The sequence below is a fragment of the Gossypium raimondii genome, chromosome 3 (genome assembly GCF_025698545.1).
Source record: "Gossypium raimondii isolate GPD5lz chromosome 3, ASM2569854v1, whole genome shotgun sequence".
In the NCBI taxonomy this organism is placed as follows: Eukaryota; Viridiplantae; Streptophyta; class Magnoliopsida; order Malvales; family Malvaceae; genus Gossypium; species Gossypium raimondii.
The window spans coordinates 21,001,310-21,026,441 of record NC_068567.1 but is presented as its reverse complement, the minus strand read 5'-3'; the positions used below and the strand labels follow the sequence as shown (position 1 = coordinate 21,026,441).

General features: G+C 31.9%; 2 protein-coding genes and 1 non-coding gene across 4 annotated transcripts; 2 read left to right on the top strand and 1 right to left on the bottom strand.

Annotated features, from left to right (window-relative positions):
* The first annotated feature begins 7,952 nt into the window (after window positions 1-7,952).
* Window positions 7,953-8,059, top strand: LOC128040283 (small nucleolar RNA R71). Its single transcript, XR_008194939.1, has one exon. It is a non-coding gene; the product is annotated as a small nucleolar RNA R71 (small nucleolar RNA).
* A 6,648-nt stretch (window positions 8,060-14,707) lies between these two features.
* Window positions 14,708-17,668, top strand: LOC105793842 (probable CoA ligase CCL5). 2 transcript variants are annotated; one of them, XM_012622702.2, is made up of 5 exons: window positions 14,710-15,994; window positions 16,838-16,983; window positions 17,065-17,132; window positions 17,207-17,309; window positions 17,391-17,668. In XM_012622702.2, exons 1-5 carry the CDS (start codon window positions 14,776-14,778, stop codon window positions 17,502-17,504), a joined length of 1,650 nt encoding a protein of 549 aa, XP_012478156.1. In that variant the 5' UTR covers window positions 14,710-14,775; the 3' UTR covers window positions 17,505-17,668. The 2 variants fall into 2 exon arrangements, with proteins under 2 accessions (XP_012478155.1, XP_012478156.1); XM_012622701.2 differs by having other exon boundaries at window positions 14,708-15,994; window positions 16,838-17,132.
* Window positions 17,669-22,615: 4,947 nt separating this feature from the next.
* On the bottom strand, window positions 22,616-24,772 carry LOC105793841 (uncharacterized). The gene is made up of 2 exons (XM_012622700.2): window positions 24,406-24,772; window positions 22,616-23,331 (listed from the first exon to the last, which is right to left on the bottom strand). Exons 1-2 carry the CDS (start codon window positions 24,516-24,518, stop codon window positions 23,124-23,126), a joined length of 321 nt encoding a protein of 106 aa, XP_012478154.1. The 5' UTR covers window positions 24,519-24,772; the 3' UTR covers window positions 22,616-23,123.
* Window positions 24,773-25,132: the final 360 nt, after the last annotated feature.

Below are 25,132 nucleotides of genomic sequence, written 5' to 3'. Positions count from 1 at the left end.
AAACTTACATTCGGAATTTAGAGTAGGGGTTTAGGCTACATCTAAATCCCCAATGACACATGACTCGTGTTTACGAGTACCAATTTCATACACTCACTACTTTATACTTTTGTCGAAAACCGAAAGCTCAACTAATGTTTCTCTAGCTCGTAATAAGCTCTAATGAATCTGAAGCTTTACACACATAAATCATACAATAACCATAGTTAAATATCAATCAAATATTCACTCAACCAACTAAAACGCAAGCTTTAAGCTAAATTCTCATGTAACTTAAACTATTAATATAACAACTTCAAATACTAATATTTCGATCTATACTCAACCTTTTTGCATAAAATTCATTCCGTTCATCTACTTAATCACCTACACCTAATTTGTAACCTTCAAACTAGACAAATCAACTCAACTCTTGGTATCGACATTTTCAACATCTTTTAGGCAATTTTCACAAAATTCATTAAAACATGGGAAATCATTAACAAAACATCAAGATGAGTTTAAAAACCTTCTAATCATGGTAAAATGAATTGAAAACACTTTGAAACCAAGTTTTGACTCAAAATCTTGAAATCCACCATTAATGGTTCGATTTTTGACTTTTATTTAAAATATGCGATTCAAGGGCTAATAATTCAATTCTAGAGTCTAAATAAAATTAAAAATCAAGGGTAACATGAATGATTACCTTTGTTGAAGGAACGAATGAGTTTTGACAAAAATTCAGAAACCCCACGTTTGAAGAAGATGATAAAATTTATGGAGTTTTTAGGTGTTTTTCTTAAAGGTTTAAGATGGAAAATGACTTAGGAATGATAGAAATTCAAGGTATTGAGATTTGGTAATCAAAAATCAATGGAAATTGCTAGGGAAAAGCAAGGGGTGACACAAACTTAAAGGGAATGAAGAAAACGTGAAAACTGTAGGTGAGGGTGGCTTTTAGGTTCAATTTTAAAAACTGGTTTAATTGTCACATAAATGCTCACTATTTTGACTTTGTTACAAATTAGTCATTTTTTTTTCAAAATTAAGGGTTTCTTAAACACTTTTTCAAAAATTGATTTGACAGTTAAGATGTCATAGATGAAAACACTATCGAGTACCAACCTTACAAAATTTCGAGCTCATATAGGCCCTATTTTGAGGTGTAATAAGCTCAAAAGTGTGTACAAGAAAAATATAAAAGAATTGAGCACTAAGGTTGAATTGATTGATCTTTAGGCTTGATTATATCTCTAGTTGTTGTAGGACCATCGAAAGCTTGTACTTATACCTTATAATTCATTTCCAACTATTATGGTTATGGGAGAATAAATAAAACCATTGGGATGGAAATACCAGACCATTAAATTCACCTGCAACAAAAAGTATTAATATTTTTTTTACAAGTATCGATACTAGAGACATTTAATGCCTGATTCATTGACCATTAAAATTAGTTTCCAACGATACCAAAGATGATTTATCGATACCTAGTAAAAGGTATCGATATAATTTTATGGGTATCGATACTTTTGACATTTTTAATAGATCATGAAAAATATAATGTAAAATTGGTATCGATATTAATTTTGGTATCAAAAAATTAATAAGTATCAATATAATTTTCAAGGTATCAAAACTTATTGTTTGTGTTTAGTTTTTATTCAAAATAGAAAGCGATTTGATATATATAAAATATGAAGTATCGATAAAATTTTACAAGTACCGATACATTTTGGAAAACATCGATATTTCTTGTAAGGAGTAGTTTTCAATTGATTTGATTTGACTAAGTTCAAGAGTTTAAATTTATTTTAGAACTTTGTCAAAAATATTGTAACTGCTTTAAAGCATTTTCAAAGGTGTTTAGAAGTTTTGAAATATTATTCATGCTTTGAATTTTTTGTTCAAAACCAAATTTATATTTTAAATATATGATTGTTACATCAAAATAATTTAAAAAATAAAGCTAGTTCAACAATGGTCATAGTGACCCACCTTTAGTATGTCTCTTCTTTTAACAAGAGACTTCACACCACAAGTTGTCCTTTGGCATGCATTGTAGTTCCTCTAGCACTCTTTGAGTATTCTCCAACCAGTAATCAACTAAGGATGGATCAACTCCTTTCTTACTCTTGAACTCCTCAAACCATACTTACAAAGCTTCTTAAATAGGGTTGGTGAACAGTTGCAAGTGTGGTGGCTTGAGGTTGAGGAGCAAGGGGTGCAAGAGGGGGTGAAAGTGGTGCTTGTGGTTTGGTAGTTGGTGGCACGGCTCCTATAAAGCGATTGAACCACTAGATAATCAAATTGAGAAATACATCTTGTTCTTCGCCTCCAAGACCCTAAGGGGCTTGGGATTCGGATTACCTGAATTAGGGGTAGGAGCATTGCTATATACCTCTTTATCAACCACTTCCCCTGAATAGATTGACCTCAGCAATCTAAAGAAAAAAATAAAAGCCAGCTCAAGTTAGGATCGCATTGCACTATCATATCCCCTATGTGGCATGTACTTCTAGAATCAATGCAAGGTCAAGTTTAGTCTTAGAACTGACTAAACCTAAGCTCTAATACCACTAAATGTGACACTCGTCACCCATCCTAATGTTTGGTACATATGGTAGATGTTGTTGGAGCACATACGAAACAAAAATCTTAGAAGTCCTTAAGATTTTAAACTTTGAAACATTTTGTGATGGAAAAAACAATTGAAAAGTTTTAAAATTATTTTGGAAGTATTTAAAAGCAATTCATGGGTGATTAGAGGTGTCTATCGCGTGTAAAACGATATGCGATTTTGTGCAAGTATACAAGTCAATTCAAGTAATAAAGTGATGAGTGAGTATCATTCCCACGAGGATTAGATTGAGGCACAAAATTGGTCAAGTTAATTTAATAAAGTCGGGTTAATGCTATGGAAAAACAATTGAATGAAATATTATGGAAAACTTAAGGTAAATATGCAATGATCAGTAATATATGGAATCAGTAAATAACTGGGAATGCTATAGCAAAGGTGATAGTAGGAATGTAATGGGAAATATGAGAGTGACATACAAATATTTTATAAATAAATAACTACTAAATATGTTGTGGCAAAGATACTTCGACAAAGAATAAAGATATTGTGTCCACAATATTTATGCGGTAGGTTGGGATTATTCAGAATTAACCTTCACTGTCGATAATGCCATGGAAAAATCTTGATTAACTTACAGTATAGAAGAGTTCTAAAGTGGTCTGTCTCTTTTGGGGGCAAAACTTCAAGTTACTGTCCCTGCTCATATAGGGTCTTACTATAGTAGCCTGTGTAATTATTTCTATATGACGCAAGCATCATTCATATGCTTGTTCATGCCATCTAATATTAGTTAAATTAATCTAACATTTCCCGTATTAAATCAACTTAACAAGAATAGTATACCATCAACTATTCCTAGGGATTTAACTCATCGATTGGAAAATATAATTCCAAACCATCACCATCATTTACAACCAAATAAGTTCAAGAGAGAGCACTAAGGAAATAACAAAAGAACATCGGAAGAACAGCTTCTGCTGATCCACACTTTAGCATCACAGTGCCCTGTGTTAGCCGAAAGGATGACTTCCTCTTTCAATTGAGCCCTCTTACTCTTACCTTAGGATCTTTCAATTGAAATCTTTTTCAATTCTTTTTTGTTTAAAAATCTCTTCCGTTTAGGTAGGTGGTTATCAGCTTATTACCTCATGATCTTTTTCCTTTTTTTTAAAATTCTTTTTCTCTAAGATAAAACCAATAGCTCAAGATTTATCTCTTCCTCTTTTTAGGCAGATTTATCTGGTACAAGTAGAGTTGGCTGAAACTGGTACGCGTTGACTGTTGACTCGATCATCTTTCCGAAATCATGAATTGCCACGACATACAAATTGGCAAATTGTCCATCATTTTGCCTCAGTAAACCTTCACTCCTTTATTTCATGTTCCTCATCCTGCAACTACAAATCCACCAAACACAACCCTTCCACAAGCAATTAAAAGTAACAAATAACATTTAAACATAGCCCAAGCTCCTAATGCAATGATTAAGGAAAAATACAAATGAAATGTCCTAAAGTGAAACTAAATATGCTTAAGTACAAGCAATTAGCTAGGTCTAAAGGCATGAAATATAACTCTTTCCAAGATTTATTACACCCCTGAACTTGAGTTATTACTTATCCTTAAGCAAAATATACATGCATGCATGAATGTAAGAATTGCCATAACAACATAATCACCTTTTCATTGTGAGACCCTTAAAAGAGCATTTTGTACTTCAGTTCTCAACAATCTTCTATGTCTAAAAATTTGATTAAGTTTAATAAGCTTATTTAGCAAAGGCAGTGCAGAAAATATTGCCCTAAAAGAAAGAAAAATCTTAAGTATTCATGCAATTTTCACTATAACAAGTACCTCCTAATTTACTTAGTTCATCTTTTAACTAACTCAGTTTTTCTTCTTTTTTGCTGGCCTTATACATACTCAAATACATACATATCCATTTATTATCCCTATTTTTTTTACTAGGGGATTCAGCTCATTACATGATCCATTGACTTGACAATTACAATGGAGCATACACTAAATTGTCGAATACTCAATCATGTCACGATTTGAATACTCACTCATGAAGCTAAAGCTTTTAACTAAAAAATGGATGGAGTAAACAACTATCTCCTTAGCTACTCAACTTGTTACTACAGTGAAGTGCCCCTAATTTTCTTTACTACACACTCTTACTCAAACTCACCTTTCTAGTCAATAGCACGATAAAGCAAACAAAGTGGTGCTGACTTACTCAGCAATTCTAAGCATTGGAGTATTTGATTGCATTTTTTTAAATAATTTTCTTAGACATTGCCACTTTAGTCATTTTGAGTATTGCCATGCTACCCAATATAGCTTCAAGAGTCTCTAAGTTTATCAAAAGAAACTTAATATAGATTAATTGTAATTGGAATTAGGACATCTTAATTTTAGGGATCAATTTACAAGCAAACTACCCTAAGCTAAAATCACCTAATCCACTATCACAATTATCTAAGTTTATTAAATAATTAAGCTCATCATCGAACATCACAGACAAAAACACACTCATCACAGTCTAAACAATTCCTGGCAGTCATGTTTGTCATGGCAAAATGAATGACAAATGAACAAAAATATTAAAGCATCATACTCAATGAAATATCTAACGTAGTCTAGATGCACAACACACCCCCAAACCTAAGGGATGCATTGTCCTTAATGCATGGACATACATGTAACCTGAATGCATAAATATATTTAAAAATGTCATGGAAAAATCTAAATGCATGGTGTAATAAGGGAAAGAGAACTCCCCTAACTTGGATCTTAGTTATTGTTGCTTCACTGACTATGGGTGGACTTGCGTGCCAAATGCTTATAACGCATCTTCCTTTTCAGCTAATGGAGTGGCATGTCTTCCTCGTCTTTATCAGACTCAGTGATCTCATTAATGATGCGATTGATTTCGTAGTCTTGTGAAATCATTGATGCTATTGGAATAGGTGGGACAGCTTTAGTACTGTCCCTTGGTGGTACAAAAGTAGGATTTGCTTCTTTCGTTTCCTCGTGATCGATTTCTATGCTGGCTAATTCAGTCTTTTCTACTTCCTCCTCAGGTGATCTAGGTCATCTTTCAACAACTTTCAAGAAAACAGAGATACATGTATATAAAGGAAGCAAAATTATTAAACAAATTAAATGAAATAACTAAAAAGAATGGTAAAACGATAAAAATGAAATGAAAAGAAGTATCGAGATACTAAAGTTAAACATCTCGGAGATTAATGGATTGTTTGTCTCGCTCCACATTAGCACCCCAGTAGTGCTCCAAGTGTTGTCCATTGAATTTGAATGTGATCCCAGTCTTTATATCTTTGACATCAACAACTTCATGAAGATATACATGAGCTACCAAAAAATGTTCATCAAAATGTTCATCAAAACTGATAGGTCTATTTTACTCCAGCAAAGTGTTGTTTTCTCCCAAGTGGGCATACTTTAAATGCAGCGACAAAGGCTTCAACTCTATTGTGGGGGGGTTCCTCTATAGAATATTTAGGAAGCTTTAAAGAGCGATCTGATAAATCCAAGGATTCACACTTTTTCCCTAGTCTATCCAAAATTTGCTTCACCTCTATGAATTCACTGAATTCTTCAAAAGTCTCCGTTTCATTTATCTCAAGTAAATCAATATCACTATTGGAATTATTGTGACAAAATCTTGCAAACTCTTCCTCCATTGTTGTTTCTATCAGATTAATAGCTTGGCATTCTTTATTCTCGTCAGCACATTTCAGGGCATTGAATACATTGAACACAATTTGCTAATCATTCATCCTCATCGTTAATTTACATTTCTACACATCAATTAAAGTCCTGTCAGTAGTAAGAAAAGGTCTTTGAAGAATAATTAGCATATTTTGATCAGCTTTAAATTCTAAAATGAGAAAATCCGCTAGAAAGATAAATTTATCTACCCTTACCAATACGTCTTCAATTTTACCCTACGGATAGGCATAGGATCGACTGGCCAGTTGCAATATAACCGTAGTAGGTCTCGCTTTTCCAATTCCTAACTTCCTAAAAATAGACATAGACATTAGATTTATACTTGCTCCTAAATCACATAATGCCTTGCCTACATAACAATTTCCAATTGCATATTGGATAGTAAAACTCCCTAGGTCCTTCAATTCTAGAGGTAGTTTATTCATCAACATTGTTGTGCACCCTTCAGTGAGAGCAATGGTCTCAAATTCTCTCAATTTGTGCTTCTTTGACAGTATGTCTTTCATAAATTTCACATAGTTGGACATCTACTCCAAAGCTTCTACCAGTGGTATGTTGATATGGAGTTAATTAAGGACATCTAGAAATCTTTTGAACTGAGCCTCTTGTTTACAATTGTGGAATCACTAACAAAAAGGTAGAGGTGATCGTCCTTCAGGTTGCTGATATTGTTTTGCTATGGCATTTTTGTTGGTAACCTGATCTAGTTCTGCCATAGCATTCTTCTGCTTGCCCTTTTCAAGTGCAATATATTTTTCATATGGCTCTAGGATCTTTACCTGATCACATCTTGAGTCGTCCTCTTCTGCCACGACATTTTGAGCAACATCATCTAGCTTAGTCCCATTTCTGAGAATAATAGCCTTACATTGCTCCTTGCCTTGTGTCCTTAAATTTTCGGTGTCACTAGGTAATGCTCCCTGCGGTCTTGTGTTCAAAACATTGGTTATCTGCCCCACTTGATTCTCAAGCGCTCGGAGGGATGCAGCCTGACTCTATATCATATCATCATTCTTGGCCATATATTCCTTTAAAAAAGCTTCCATAGAAGTAGATGATGATGCTTGACCATACTGATTATTTTGTCGTGGCATTGGTTGAACGTATCTTAGCGGTGCATTATTGACATTCTGCCTTGCGGCAATATTAAAATTTCCTGCACTTTGATTATTCCAACTAAAATTCGGATGTTGTCTCCACCTTGAATTGTAGGTATTGGAGTATGGATTATTGTTTCGATTAAAGTTCCCCATATAGTATACTGACACTGGATTGGATGGACATTCATTAAACATGTGACTTTCACCACAATAAACCCATGATGATCGAGCTACTTTTACTTCTTGCATAGTAGTTGAAGGTTTCATGGTTTTAATTATATTAGCTAGAGAAGATGCATAGGTCATCAATGAAGTGATTACATCGAGCTTGATGGTATCGGTAGCTCTCTTACCCGTCCCAACTCATGTAGTCAGATACTGGTAACCATTGTTGGCAATTTTTCCAAAATTTCGTATGCTTCATTATATGTCTTATCCAACAAAGTACCATTTGCGATGAATCAAATACCATTCGTGTATGCGCATTTAGCCCATTGTAAAACATCTCTATTTGAGTCTAATGCTGGAATCCATGCATCGGATATTTCCTTATTAACTCTTTAAATCGCTCCCAAGTTTTATATCACGTCTCATCTTCAAATTGCCGAAAAGATGTAATATCATTTCTCAACTTAGCATTCATAGTGTGAGGATTATACCGTAGCAAAAATTTTTGGCAAAGGTCATTCCATGATGCCACTTTTTCTGACGGTAAAACATTTCACCATGCCTTGGCACGATCTCTAAAGGAATACGGGAATACCTTAAGTCTCAAGGCGTCTTCAAGAACACCCTGTTGTATGAATTAGTCACAGACTTCTAGAAAAAGTCTTAAATGTAGTCATGGGTCTTCAGTAGGTAAACCACCAAATTGCCCTACAATTTGTAACATCTGGAACATTACCAGTTTCAACTCAAACTGTTGAGCTTGTATGGTTGGTCTGACTATCCCTGAATTCAAATCATCTAGCATCGGGACAACATGCTCTCTAACTGGTCTATCTCGATCATCCACCACACGGCCCATGTGAGGATTCTCAATGTGATCATTTAGATTGCCATTGAGATCATTCCTGTTTCTAACCATTTTTCTCAATTCTTTTCTCTTTCTCTGTAAAGTTCAGCCCATGTGAAGATTCTCAATGTGATCATTTAGATTGCCATTGAGATCATTCATGTTTCTAACCATTTTTCTCAATTCTTTTCTCTTTCTCTGTAAAGTTCTGTCAATCTCTAGATCAAAAAGGTATTATGTGTTAGCAGGAATACCTCTTCTCATGCACTAATGGAAAACCTATAAAAAGTAAATGCACTAAGTTAAATAAAAACTACAAAGTAAAATAACCAAATCAAATTTCACCAAATTACCAATCCTCGACAACGGCGCCAAAAACTTATAACGTGTAAAATGATATGCAATTTTTTGCAAGTATGCACATCGATTCAAGTAATGAAGTGATGAGTGAGTATCATTCCCATGAGGATCGGATTAAGGCACAAAGTTGGTCAAGTTATTTTAATAAATTCGGGTTAATGCTATGGCAAAACAATTGAATGAAATCTTATGGCAAAACTAAGGTAAATATACAATGATGAGTAATATATAGAATTAGTAAATAATTGGAAATGTTATGGAAAAGGTGATAGTAGGAATGTAATGGCAAATATGATAGTGATATGCAAATATTTTATATATAAATAACTACTAAATATGTTGTGGCAAAGACACTTCGGTAAAGAATAAAGATATAGTGTCTACGATATTTATGCAGTAGGTTGGGATTATTCAGAATCAACCTTCACTGTCGATAATGCCATGGCAAAATCTTGATTAACTTATTGTGTAAAAGAGTCCTAAAGTAGTCTGTCTCTTTTGGGGGTAAAACCTCAAGTTACTATCCCTGCTCATACAAGGTCATACTATAGTAGCCTGTGTAATTCTTTCTATATGACGCAAGCATCATTCAAATGCTTGCTCATGCCATCTAATATTAGTTAAATTAATCTAACATTTCCCGCATTAAATCAACTTAACAAGAACAATATGCCATCGACTATTCCTAGGGATTGCACTTAAACAATTGAATGGGGAGTAAAATAATCAGATTTATACCATGGAAACTGAAAATAGTTAAGTAACATCAAAATAACCCCAACCTGATGAGAGTTAACTCATCGGTTAGGAAAAAATAATTCCAAACCATTATCATCGTTTACAACCAAATAAGTTCACAAGAGAGCACTAGGGAAATAACAGAAGAACATCGAGAGAACAGCTTTTGCTGGTCCACACTTCAGCAACACAGTGCCATGTGTTAGCCGAAAAGATGACTTCCTCTTTCAATCGAACCCTCTTACTCTTGCCTTAGGATCTTCCCGTCTTGTTGTTCTCTGTCCTCTTAAGGTCTCCTTCATTGGCCTTTTATAAGCAAGTGTACTAGGGTTTAGCCAATAGCTCAAGGTTATCTTTTCTCTTTTTAAATTCTTTTTAGTTTAAAAATCCCTTCATTTTGGGTAGGTGGTTATTAGCTCATTATCTCATTATCTTTTTCCTCTTTTTAAATTCTTTTCTCTAAGATAAAACTAACAAACCAAGATTTATCTCTTTCTCTTTTTAGGAAAATTTATCTTGTACAAGTAGAGTTGGCTGAAACTGGTATGCGTTGACTGTTGACTTGGTCATCTTCTCGAAATCGCGAATTGCCACAGCATACAAGTTGGCAAACTGTCTATCGTTTTGCCTTGGCAAACCTTCACTCATTTATTTCTTGTTCCTTATCCTATACATGTAAATCCACCAAACACATCCCTTCCACAAGCAATTAAAAGTAACAAATAACATTTAAACACAGTCCAAGCTCCTAATGCAATGATTAAGGAAAAATACTAATGAAATGCCCTAAAATGCAACTAATTGTGCTTAAGTATAGGAAATTAGCTAGGTCTAAAAGCATGAAATATAACTCTTTTCAAGATTTATTAGTGTCTATGACCAAAAATGAGCTTCGATTGGCTTGAAATGCACAAAACAAATGATGTGGCACTATTCGAGGGGCTGGATATTATACATAACCCCCATGTTCCGATACCTTAGGCTATGTTTCGATACCTAAAAGTCATGTACCGACACTTATGCCAAACATTGTAGTTTTTTAGCTATTTTCATCAAAGGGTTTGATACCTTTAGTGTGGGTTCCGAAACTTGGATCCCTGAAACTAAAATTTAGCCACTAATTTTTAAAGTTTTGGTACTAACACCCAAATTTCTAAAACTTGGGTGCATGAAACCAAAAATTCGAGTAGAAAACACCTCAACCACACTTCAAGTCACCCTTAATCAACTTCAATATGAACTCATACAAAAGATCAATAGAAAACATTCAATAGAAACCTCAATCACCTTCCAATTAAGCTAATCTTCTATAACATTAAGAACATTTAAATATCTCCTTGATACAATCAAAGTAATTGGCATAATCTAGGATTGGATGTCCCTTCGCCAATGTAAGTTGTAGGGAGTACATCATCATTCTTGTAAACCCTACGTTGAAACCAATATTACTTTCAAATTGGCTACCGGTTTAACTTGCTGGCATACCCGCATAAATGTTTCCAACATAGAACATCGGCGTTGGGAAGTTGAAATCGAAAGCACTCACAGAATGTCGTGTCAAGGTCTTTAAGTTTAGGTGACCAGCTAACCTCGACTGTATGCCAAAGTTGAAATTGAGTGTTGAAATCGAGGAATGTCTTCCTAGTAATGATTTCGGCATTTCTTGGTAGAAGCTTTGTAACAATACTGTGAAACCACCACACAAACCGTGTGGTTTGACTTTCTACTTCTTCTTCCAGAAACAAATTTACTGGAACTATTGTCAAACTCAGACCACTTTCCCCGACATCAACAAAGTGAGCATATAACTCTAGTATAGCATTTCCACTAAAGCAATGCCTATCAAGCATCACCTCAACATCCATGTCGCCATTTACCTCAAATATATCATATGTAACAGGGTTCAATGACATTAGATGTCTATTTTTCAAGCTTGTAATTCTCCTTCGGCTTGAAGTTGACACTTTCCTTCTAATTCTTGACCGAATCTCGTTCAACTTTATGCTCTGGTTGAAAGCCAATTCTATAGTTTGGCCTGATACAAAAACAACCTCAATATCGGTGTCACAAATTTGACTGTCCTAATAAATAATGTCTCTAATTCGTCTACTCATCTTTGCCCAAATAACATGTTTCATATGTTTTAAAAAAATTATACAAAAAAATAAGTATTAATTATCCAAATTAAAACAACGACATTTACTTGAACTAATTTGCTTTGTTGGGTCAATTTTTAAACTTCAGATTTTTAGCATCATCAATGGTCTTCTTATGCAAACCTCATTATGAAAACAATCTGTTTGAAATTTGGAAACCTTTACATAGAATGTCTTCAATTTATAGGAAATTCTACCACCAAATATGAAACATAATTTCAAAATGTTGGAAAATATTGGACATGACAAGTCAAAAAAATGCTTCTAACAAGTAGCGTTTTTCTGAAAAGTTTTTAAAGATAACATTATTATCTGCCACAGAAAGATTGGATGGGATGTGTGAATTTTATCCCAATATTCCCAGGCTTTTGAAATTTTATCCCGAGAATCCAAGGTGTAGGGTTAAGGTTTAGGGTTTGGGTCATGGTTTTAAGAAACAAGTCGAAGGGGGCGCACTTAGCTGGGACGAAAACGCATCTAGCAGGAAGTGTCTTCAGTTGAGGTGGCAACAAGGAGGCTAAAAGCATGCCCTGTGCTCTTGTAGGAGGCATTTTGTATTCTCTCTCCAAAAACGACCTATTTCCCTAAATTTTGGGAAAAAAATCGACATATTTTTTTTTTGGAAAAAAAATTTAATAGGCATGATACATATATTGGGTTTTTGATATTGGGTTTTTGAGTGTTTCTATTTTTGTGAAATTTTAATTAAAATGAGAAATGTGAAAATTATAATATTGGGTTTTGAGTGTTTCTATTTTTTGTGTATGTGTATATATATATCAAATTTAGCTAATAATTTTAATTTTTAAAAGCTTTTTAGGTGAAATGACCACAAAGAAAAGTAAAACTACAAAAAATAATTAAATTACACAATGTGTAGACGCTGGTTATTATTTATTTTTATTTTTTGGAATCAAATACTAAATTGACACAATGTTTAAATGTTTGAGGATTAAAGTTACTATTATGTAAATTTTAAAACCGACATGTCATTTTCTAAGAACCATTTAATGTCTAGTGACAAAAAGAAAAACTAAATAATTAGATGATCATTTTATAACTTTTCATAGTTGAATAACAAAAAAAATTGATAATTAAATGGCTAATATAATTTACTCTCTTTTTTAATTTGAAAAGAATTGGTGCAGTTAACGAAAAACCTCAAATCCTAGACACTTTATCTATGTAAATAGATTGGATCTCCTATTATTGATTCTATCTAGATATTGAGTCAAATTACAATTGAGAAAAAAGAATTATATAGACAATGATATTAAGAGAGTAAAAGTATCACAAAGTTTCTGTATTATTTTTAGATTATATTTTAGTTCTTTTACTAAAAATAGATAAATTAGTCTTTATACGTTACATTAGTGACAAAATAACCCGTTAAGTGCTTGTTTTAGTGTTTATATATAATGTATAATGACAAATTTAACCTCAATCTTTACACATTTATTTAATTTAACTCCTACTCTTTTATTGAAAGTAAATTATTTTTTAAAACTAATAGGACAAAAGAGTCAAAAGTCATTAGTAACAAATTAAAAAGAAATCATTTAAACCCTTTTAAAATTTATAAATTATTAAAATCATGAACAAAATTTATAAGAAAATTATAAAATTTAAAATTATTAAAAATAACAATATCCAACCTTTAAATTTTAATGGTCATAACAGTATTGTTAATTTTAACAATTAAATTTTAATAGTCGTAAGATTTTAATATCCAACTATTAAATTTTAATGTTCATAAGATTTGAACTAATTTTTAATAAAAATTTATAATTATAATTTTAATAATTTTAAAATTTAAAAGAGCTTAAATGATTTTTTTTAATTTGTTGCTAAGGCCTCTTTACTCTTTAGCCTTATTAGTTTTAAATTTTCTAATTACTTCCAATAAAAGAGCACGGGTCAAATTGAATAAATGTGTAAAGGTTGAAGGCTAAATTTATTCTTATACCTTATATATAAATACCAAATTTTAACGGATGGGCTATTTTGCTCACTCATCTAACTTAAAGATATTAATTTACTATTTTTCAATAAATGGACTAAAATGCAATCCGAAGAGAGTTTTGTAAGACTTTTACTTTTTAAGGTGTCAAAGTCCTATTATTGATATTACCCAAATAAGAAAACCTATTATTAATTATTTTGTTGGTAATATATTGGCATAATTACTTATATGGCTCTCAACTTTATAATAATAATAATAATAATAATAATAAGTCAATTTAACCTTTCATTTAATTTTTACCTTTTGCCACTAAATTTGTGTTTTGTCAAATCACCCTAAAATGAATAGAAAATTTAATTTTTTAACTTTATTGACGTATACACGCCAATTTTCACGTGGATGATATACCAAGATTTAATTAATTTTTGAAATTTTAAAATTCAAAAAATAGAAATTATTTTAAAATTAAAATTATAAAAATATTTTTAATACATTTTAAATTTTAAAATTAATTAAACATTGACATGTCATCTAGCAATCCGTATGTATGCCACTTCTTAACAAACATTAATATTTTCATTATTTTTGGGTGATTTAACATAAAAATATAAATTTAAAGGTTAAAAAATTAATAATTAAAATAAATTTTTTAAAGTTAAAAGGGCAAAATTAATGATTAGTGATAATATATTATATTTACAAAAGTGACCAATCTTAAAACTACAAATAAAAAAAATGTGACAAATTAAATAATATTTTAAAGTAAATTAAAAATAAAAAAGAGGTCACGGAAGAGTAGGATGGCGGGCGACGACCATGTATAGTGCGATATGTGACAAATACAGATAAATCCACACGTGGCAACACAATCAAACACGTTCCGCTATTACTCAATTTGATCTTACAACAAAAGTTCAACTTTGTTTCCATCCAACGACCCTGGTCGTGCCACGTAAGGCTTCCGACCACGCGGACTGTTCAAAAGACCTAAACTAGCTCACTCGCTTATGTGACTGCCCATACTTCGCTGTCTTACAATATAAAATTGATTCTTCTACCAGCCGACTTTATTTGAAGAGTAGAAAATTAAAATAAAAAAACATTGGAACTGCAAATCCATGGCGGAAAACATGAGCTTGGCAATCGATCCAAGGAGTGGCTTTTGCCGGTCCAATTCTACCTTCTACAGCAAGCGCAAACCCATTCCTCTCCCCAAGAACCACTCCCTCGATGTCACCACATTTATCTCAGCTCGGGCTCACCACGGTAAAGTTGCCTTCATCGACGCCGCTACCGGCCGCCATCTCACCTTCTCGGAGCTTTGGAGGGCTGTTGATTCCGTCGCCACGTGTCTTTCCGACATGGGAATCCGGAAAGGCCATGTGGTTCTACTCCTTTCACCCAACTCCATCTTCTTCCCCATTGTTTGCCTCTCTGTTATGTCCCTGGGCGCTATCATAACCACCACCAACCCTCTCAACACGGCTAATGAAATCGGGAAACAAGTGGCCGATTCTAAGCCAGTTCTCGCCTTCACTATTCCTCAACTCCTCCCTAAATTAGCAGGCTCCGCCATCCCGATCGTGCTTCTAGAAGATCACTTGAGCAGTCAGGCTGGGGAAGCGAAGATTGTAACAACTTTACATCAGATGATGAAGAGGGAACCGAGTGGGAGTCGAGTGAGGGACCGAGTCAACCAGGATGACACGGCGACTCTGCTTTATTCCTCTGGTACGACAGGTGCTAGCAAGGGAGTGGTTTCATCTCATAGAAATCTTATAGCCATGGTACAAACGGTTATAAACAGGTTCAGCATAGAAGTAGGAGAAAAGTTCATCTGCACGGTTCCCATGTTTCACATCTACGGCTTAGTAGCCTTTGCCACTGGGTTGTTGGCCTCTGGATCAACGGTCATAGTTTTATCGAAGTTCGAGATGCACGACATGCTATCAACCATCGAGAAGTACCGGGCAACCTACCTACCTCTGGTGCCACCAATTCTGGTGGCGATGGTAAACGCCGCCGATCAGATACGGAAGAAGTACGATCTGAGTTCGTTGCATTCGGCGTTGTCAGGTGGGGCACCGCTGAGTAAAGAAGTGATTGAGGGTTTTCTGGAGAAGTATCCGAATGTAAAGATTCTTCAAGGGTACGGTTTGACTGAGTCAACTGGGATTGGTGCGTCGACGGACTCATTGGAAGAGAGCCGAAAGTACGGTACGGCGGGGATGTTGTCGCCTAGCATGGAGGCTAAGGTTGTGGACCCTGATAGTGGTAAGGCTTTGAACGTGAACCAGACGGGTGAGCTTCGGCTTAGGGGCCCCTCCGTTATGAAAGGTATTATCCTAATTATTAGTAAGCCACTAAAAAACCCCCAAGGGTTTGAATATTCTCTGACTTCCTATATACTTTGTGGACTTAATTTAGTTTTTTATGAACCATGAATAGGAATAGGAATTGGAATAAGAAGATAATGAGTTTAATTTTAAAAAATAGAGGTAAATTTATTATGAAAGTCCCTACGCTCTGTACTGGAGTCATTATTTTGTTCTTTTACTTAAAAATAATGAATTAATTTATGTATATTAGATTGAAGAGTAAATTTATCATTTTGTAAAAATTTCATCCGTATATACAGTTAAAAACTGATGTAACTGATGAAATAATCAGATAGTGACATGTGACGTGCTAAGTAGACTTCATGTTAATATATAGAAGTAGAAATAGATGAAATTTTTAATGGGATGATCAATTTACTCTTTAATCTAACTTACCGGGATTAATTTACTTAAATTTTTAGTAGAATGAACAACATGTATTTCGACATCTTCATGTTACTTTTACTGAAAATAGACCAAAGGAATTCATGAAAAACAGAGAAACTGAATATTTAAAACTCCAAATAGTAGAGGTACTGGGGGCAAATTAGACCAAAAGCAAAATGCGCCTTTTTTTATTCCATATTCTGACTTTTTCGTGGTAGGTGACGGATGAGTGTTTGGGCATATTTGGTTGTTTAATTATATATGCTGGAATGATTTCTTTATTATTTAGATTAAAAATTGTTTTTGAGGGTTGGCCACTGATTAGCTTTGAAATTGCTGAGGAAACATTAGGGTAATAAGGGAGGGTGGGTTGTGCAAATGCCCCTAAACAGACCCTTTGACTTTGGTATTGTAGGTTATTTCAGTAATCCAGAAGCAACGACGTCAACACTTGACTCGGACGGATGGCTGAGGACTGGCGACTTATGCTATATTGATGAGGATGGCTTCATATTTATAGTTGACAGGTTGAAGGAGCTGATTAAGTACAAGGGATATCAGGTGAATGACCCCCCAAATTGGCTTGCCTTTTGTACAAGGGATATAACAAACAAACAAAGTGATAGTTTTGATTTGTGGCAGGTTCCTCCTGCAGAGCTTGAGGCATTGCTCCTTTCCCACCCGGAAATCTTAGATGCTGCGGTTATTCCGTAAGTTGTCACCTCTTATATGGACCTTACCGGAGGTTGGGCATGTGTATAATTTTAGTGATTGGGTGTTTCAGGTTTCCTGATAGGGAGGTTGGGCAGCTTCCGATGGCTTACGTGGTAAGAAAACCCGGAAGCAATTTATCGGAGACAGGAGTGATGGATTTCGTGGGTAGACAGGTATGCACGTGAATGAAATTGGGTTGTTTAACTCTGTTGAATTATCAAGTTGTTAAATTGGTGGGTAAATGAAATGAACAGGTTGCCCCATATAAAAGAATTCGGAAAGTGGCATTTGTAGCTTCAATACCCAAGAATCCATCTGGCAAGATTCTTAGGAAGGATCTCATAAAGCTCGCCACCTCCAAACTTTGAACAACATCTATAATTTGTGAAACACCACCACTACTTGATGCTTCTGCCTGCGTTCATGGCCCTTTTTATCTATTTTATGCTGTAATAGATTTTCTTTTACTTGTTTATTATGATTATATTATGATGTTAATTTGGAAGTTTTAAATAACAAGATTTAGTATAAACACTTGTGCAGAGTGACTAAAATTTGATTCGATTCGAAAAAAAAACTTGAATTTCGATTTATTTAAATTGAATTAATTAAGTTAATCGAATCAACTTGAATTTATTTTTAGATTTCGAGTTCAAATTAAGTTGAATTTTTAAATTTAAATAAGCCAAATATCAAATCTTTTATTTTCCTTCCTCAACCTCTTAAACCTTTTTACTTTCGCCCAGAAAATTTTATTTCCTCAAACTCTCAAAGTTTTTTTTCTTTTATTTTCTTCTCAAAACTTTTAATCTACAATTTTTTGTTCTTTTGTTTTCCCCAAAATTTTATTTCTTTTCAAACTCCAATTTTTTGAATTTATTTTACTAGTTATATTATTGAATTAAATTTCAAATTTTTACTTTTTATATTATTGAATTGTTTAATCATGTTGAAATTTTATCATTTTTGTAAAAATTGAATTATTAATGATGGCATAAAATTATTCGTGTTAAAATTTTTGTTGGAATCAATTTTACATTTTATTTTTAAAATAACTTTTAGTAAAAAATTATTTTTTACATTTAATTTCAAGATACATGGTAACAAGAATCGGAAGATAATTGAAGCAATTAAGCAAGCAAAGAATCCAACCTGTATATAAAAGATTAATAAATAAGCATGAAAGTTAATAACAAATTTGATTATGGTTGGTGGCAGTAGCTACAATGATTCGGGCTCAAAGTCATTTTTTAAATTCAATTTGAACAAATATATTCGATTTGATTCGAATTCCATCTTATTCAATTCAATTCTAATTCCATCTTACTCGGTTCGATTTGAAAAATTTTCAAATCGAATTAGGATGATAAAATAAGATTCGTCAACTTAAAATTTTTTCATTCGATTCGATCAAACGTTCATTCCTAATTACAAATTTTAGGCTTCATAGTCATGACACTTAAAAGGTAAATTACATAATTTGTCATCATTTAATTGTTAATTTTGTTGTATTAAAAAAGTTTTGTTTATGTTTGGTTAGACATGAACTTTTTAATTGTTATAATCAGTAGCAGTGGGGCAATTTAAAAGAAAATTTTAATTTATATAATTGGTGAATACCTTATAAAAATTTTAAAATTTATTATTTTGTCTATCACTAAAACCCCCAAAACCTTTAATTCTATATTTTATTTCAACATTAATCATTTTTCTCAAAATTTTCCTATTTTCTTGTACATTTTATAATTTTGATAATAAGATTTCCTTAATTTGATAATTTTATTGATTAATATCTAAAAATTAGGATTGTGGTTTTGTTGTGAAGAATTGAGATTTTTATGCAAGATTCATTTTTATCATTGAATGATTTTGAGATGTATAAGATTCTAATATCTTGATTGAGTAATAATTCTTAGAAGTTGATTAATACAAATACTTGGAAAAATTAGGATTAATTGTCTTTATAGTCATGGATTTCTTTTAGCATTTCTATTTAGAAAATATTGTTGATAGTGTCATTATTGTGAACCTTGTGTATGTTTTCATATTGTATTTGACATATTATGTTCGTGACAATCAAAAGTACTTAAGTGATTTAATTCAAAAAAAAAGTATAGAGAGTTAAGTTCAGTTTTGAAAACTTTGTGGTTGGTCCAAGATTAAAATTAAAACACATATTATCATCCAAATGATACAAACAATCTCATAATGACATATTTGCAAAGACGACCTTATCTACTTCACAATCACAATTTTTCAAAAAAAGAAAAGAAATTGTGAGTTAATATTATACATTAGTTTATACTATCTATATAATCACAGTTTAAATTTTTTGGATCAGAACAATTTAATCTTTAATACATATACATTCTATTAATTTAACTCTCCCTATTTATAAAATTTATCTATTTGATACTCAAAATACTTCATCAAACAGATGTTGGTTGCATTGATCAATAGTTTGGCTTTGGCGTCCATTGTCATTCTTTCCCGCCCTTTAATTTTATAAAAAAAATTCATTTAAATCTTCCTTAATATTTTTTTTTATCTTTTTTAGCCTTTAAACTTATATTATTTGTCGAATTATTCTATAATGGATGGAAGCTAACGTTTGTTAACTTTGCTTATGTGACATACGTGTGGATTGCCACATGAGTGCCACATCAGCAATTAATAAATTTTTAAAAAAATCAAAAGTCAACAAAGTTAACATACGTTAATTTTTTTCATTTATTTTGAATGATTTGACAAACAATGCAAGCTTTAAACGAATAATTAAAATGACATCTTTTTAAACACCCCATTCTCCTATCACTATTTTCCTTTTTTAAGTATATAGAAAATATTTTAGGCATATATTACTGTCCAAAAACAAAGGTTGATGTAAGGGTAACGTAAAAATTACACAAATAAATTTTCTGAAATTCTTAAATATTCTTCTTTGCTGTTGGTCATAAATTCATAATTGTAGTTTTAAGAGCAGTACCCATATTTCCTATTACACTCTTTGTAGATTTTTGTTTTCTTTGGAAATATTTAAGAATTATTAAATGTTTTTATCATTTTCTCTTGTATTGCTGATTTGAAATAAAATTAATTTTAGGGAGATGAATACTCAACCCAATAGATTATAATTTGAGTTTTTTTAAGTTGATGTCGGATTAACTTATAACATAATTTAAGAGAGAGCTTAAATAATAGAATAAATTAAAATTAATTGTTAAAAATTTAATTATTTTTATATATTACATGTAATAATTAACTAACCAATCTTAATAATTTATGGATAAATTATATTAGTAATCACTCAATTATTAGTGAATTTCTTTTTGATTACTCAAGTATGAAAAGTTACAAAATGTACACCAAACTATATAATTTTTTTTGTTTATCACCTAGCCAACGTTGGTAGCTTTTAAAATTGACATAATAGCAACTTTAACTCTCAAAGATTATAAATTATGCCAATTTAATTTTGATTCTAAAAAATCTAACCTCAACATTTACACACTATGTAATTTGGGGTTTTTTATATTTTGTTTTTCTTTGTGATATTGTGGGTTAATTTTATAAGATCGAGAAAAGATGAAAATTATTATTTTGGACTTTTTGGTGCTTCCATTTTTTTTATATCTTTAATCAGATTTAACTGATAAATTTGTATTTTAGCTTTTTTAGTGAAAGGGTCACAAAAAGAAATGAAAAACTAAAAAAAAGACCGAATTATACAATGTGTAAATGTTAAGGATTAGATTTTTTAGAATTAAGACTAAATTGACACAATGTGCAAATGCTGAGGGTTAACTGCTATTATGGCAATTTTAAAAGCTGTCATCGTTGATGACCAAAAAAAATAAAATTTATAGTTGAGTGACCGTTTTGTAACTTTTCATAGTTTGCTGACCAAAAAAATTTACTAATAGTTAAGTGACCAAAAAAGAAATATACTAATAGTTGGGTGATTAATAATGTAACTTACCCATAATTTATTAATGTAACTTACTCGAATTTTTTTATTTTTTAAATACTTTAATGTTTTATTTAATTGAATTGGATGGACTGATTGAATTGGCAAACTAATGGCCTAACCGGTTCGACCATCAATCTGGTTCTGAACCTTGGTCAAAATATTTCATACTGACATATGCTAATAGTTGGGTAATGAAATTTTGGTTTGATAGTATCTAACTTCACCAAAAATATATTATATCATACAATATTTAGCAAACAATTTTCAACTTTTCAATGTCCAAACTACCATACTGTACTGTGTTTAAGAAATTGGAGATAAACATTTTAAAATAATAATTTATCAATAAAAAGGAGAGGGTCCCACAATTATCATTTTATTTTTGGAATATTGAGAATATTTTATTCAACATTAAAATAATCCTAACCATATAATGATTATTCTCATTATTCAACGATGGTGTGATTTCATGTGTTCATTATAATTTTAGGAGTTTAAATGAATTTTTATAATTTTTTATATTTTACAGGTTTTTATAAAATTTTAAATATATTTTATAAATTTTATAAATAATTTATTAGATTTTTATATTTTTACAATATTTATAAGTTTTATGATCTGGTTAATAATTTTATAAGTTTATATCAAATTTAATATTTAATAACATTTATAATATTTAATTTTTTATAATTTTATGATTTTTATAAGTTTTAAAGAATTTTTATACGTTTTATAAAATTTTAAATATTTTAAATATGCTTTATTAATTTTATAATTTTTATAATTTATTAGATTTTTATATATTTTTCTAATATTTTTAAGTTTTTATCATTTTTAATAATTTTTATAATTTTATATCAATTTTAATATTTTTAATATTTAATACTTTTTATACTTTTTATTTTTAATTTTTAATATTTTATAAGAAAATATTAAATTAAACAAAAAACTATCATATGTCACCAAATGATTAGTCATGTCACCGATTAATTCATGAATTTACTTTAGTGGTAATCAACCATAAATTTCAGTTAATGAAGGGATTAATCGATTATTTTAATTAACAGATAAGGATTCAATTGGATGTGAATTTAATACAAAAGCCTAATTGATTTTTTTGCATTTTCTTAAAAGGTTTTTTTTTTTTTTTTTATTACATATAAGCCTTTAATAAGCATTGAGATATGAAAGGGAAAATTTTATTTGGTATAACTTGAATCAAAAGCTTCTGCTGTGTTGTGAAAAATTTGAAGATGTTCAAATCTTTTGCAGATTTTAAATTGAATTGCATAATTTTAATATCTTCGACATGGCATTACCATCCTCCTCCTCCTTGGTCCATCTATTCCTGTCTTGAGTGTATGAAAAAACCATGACAATCACTTCTTTAAATCCCCCAAATCATTATAATCCCTGTTCTTTGTTTGCCACAACTTAGTAGCATATTTTTTATCTTGTGAAAACCTATAATGACATCAAATAAGCCAAAATATACAAGAGATTTAACTCTTCCATCAACAGGGAAAACTTGAAATCCTGTATGGTATTTGATCTGTTGCAAATCAACTAGTGTATGGGTACATAATAGAAGAAAAATATGTTTCAATCACTCAAGCCATCCATCTCTATCCTCTGATGTCTTTAACTAAATGACAAAAGAACTACTAAATGAAGCAAATATTGTTCAATATATTCCCACTTGGATTAAAATTACAATATAATTTTTCAGACCCTTGCATTAATAGCATAAAGGTAGTCAGAAGGAAACATACCTTCAAACTAACTGCTGTGTGTAGAAGTAGAACATCCCAACTTTCAATTTCCAATCATCAGGTTCACCGTGGTAAACCATGTTTCGAGGTGATCCTATTCATATTCCTTCTTCAGCTAGCTTCAGCCACAATAAAATATTTAAAATAGACCAGTGCATGTGTGGTCCTAATGCAATGATCAATAAATCTCAAATTTGCACCACAAAATTTGGTTCCTTTTAAACTAATCCAAGCTTCAAGTAGCTCTAAATAGATAATGGAAGAAGCATCCTTCTTTTCTTTTTCCTTGCCAACTTTACTTGCTTTGTGATTTTCATGCAGAGAAGCAATAGCATTGTGATGCATACTAGGATAAAGGCAAGCTGCATATGCCCAAAATACAAAGAAACAGCTGAAAAAACCAGGAAAGCTAAAATGACAAGTTCCCATATCACAAAGAACATAACATCCACCCTGCACCCAGAAAACAGAAAGGACAGCACAACTATTAGAATTGGTCATTGCTGAGACAGAAAATAGATAGCAAAATGAAGACAAAATTAGTGGATCCAAATAAAAATACCGGCATTCTAGATGTCACGTTCTCTAATCTATTTTCCCCAATAAAAAGTTGGAATCTCCTGTGTCATGTAATTTGTCTAAATCATAACCTTACAGACATGTCAGTCAAAACTTGTTGGAACTAGGCCAAAGTACAAACATATCAAAGCTTTACATTTTTCAACTTCTGGAACTTAGACTTCTCAATCTGAACTAGTACATGAATGGAAAGGAATCCTAGGCTAAGTGCAATTATCTGGGCATCTGGCCACACCAAACAATCTGTAAATCACCAGAGCATTCTGCTCTTATACAGTTAATGTACACACCAACCATCCAATTCACTGATTCAGTGCATGGAATATGGAAAACCATATGCGGAAAAGCAAGGGCTAGCAGGATAATAGCAGTATAATCAATTAAGCTTAAATTTTTGGTACACAGCATTAACCAAAAGACCTACTCATCTGAACCACAAATTTCCAGAAATCAACTACATGAAAAGCCCTTAGAAGGAATCTATCAAAACCTACCCCCAACCCTGCGGCAAGCTTCTTTCAGCAGTTAAGTATCTATTTGAGATGAATATTAAACATTCTTTTATATTTCCTTTTTAAGGTAATGCTCATCATAAGGACTCAATAGCAGTTTATGAAAGTCCAGAGTCAGTTTCGCTTTCTTTGACCACCTAAAGTTTCATCTACATTTTGAAAACGATAATGCAATGAATTGAGAATCTTTCAAGATTTTTTTTCCCCGTTCTAACATCTAAATACATGTATCAATAAATTGAGAAAATGAAATCCATAAAGAAACGAAACCTAATTACCCTATAAAAAAAACCTAGCTTATCTTGGTAAATCTGTAACGTTTCGATCAAAGCTCAAACGAAAAACATTTCACAACCAGCAAGTTAAGCACGAAGATGTTGTTTTCAACCTTACATTGGAAAAACAAAATGCGGAGGAAGGAAATCATGGAATATACCTGTAAGATGATAGATTAGACGTGGATGAGAAAAACGAAACGGAAGCCCAATCGTGCTTAGATCGAAGCTGATACTCTCTCAATTGCTCTGCTAAATTCGATCGCGTTATCATGGTTTCCCTTCTCCTTTCTCTGCCTTCCGAATTATGATTTGTGTTTGCCTTTGAATCTCAGAAAAATTTTTAAAACTGAGGATTTGCAGAGCAAGATATGAATTGGAGGTAGAAGAAAGGGAAGGAAGAGAGTATGAATATTCGATTCAATTACGCATTGGTCCGCTGCGTGGCGTTGATTACACCTCTCCTAACTTTCCCTCATTATTTGCCATTCTTTTTCGTCTCATTAAGTCAGCAGCAATGAAATTACATTTTCACCAAATTTTACGGATGCGTTTTGAAAACCAATTATTAAATGCAACACCTTTATCGTGCTGTTTAATTCTTCCTTAAAATCCTTATCACATCGGTATATACGTGGTATTATAGATTTAAAACACAACATATATATATTTAAATATATATACATATTAGTCGATTGAGTTTTAATTTTATTAACATCGGTGTTGTTGTAAATGCAAGAAAACATGAGTTTAAGTGTGTGAAAACACATTATTCTCATATTCAATGGTTGGAGAGGGATTATGGATAGTTATTTAAAATTAATTAATTATAATAACACCAAGTGTAACTTAAGCACCTAATTATACTTTCCAACGCGGTTAATTACA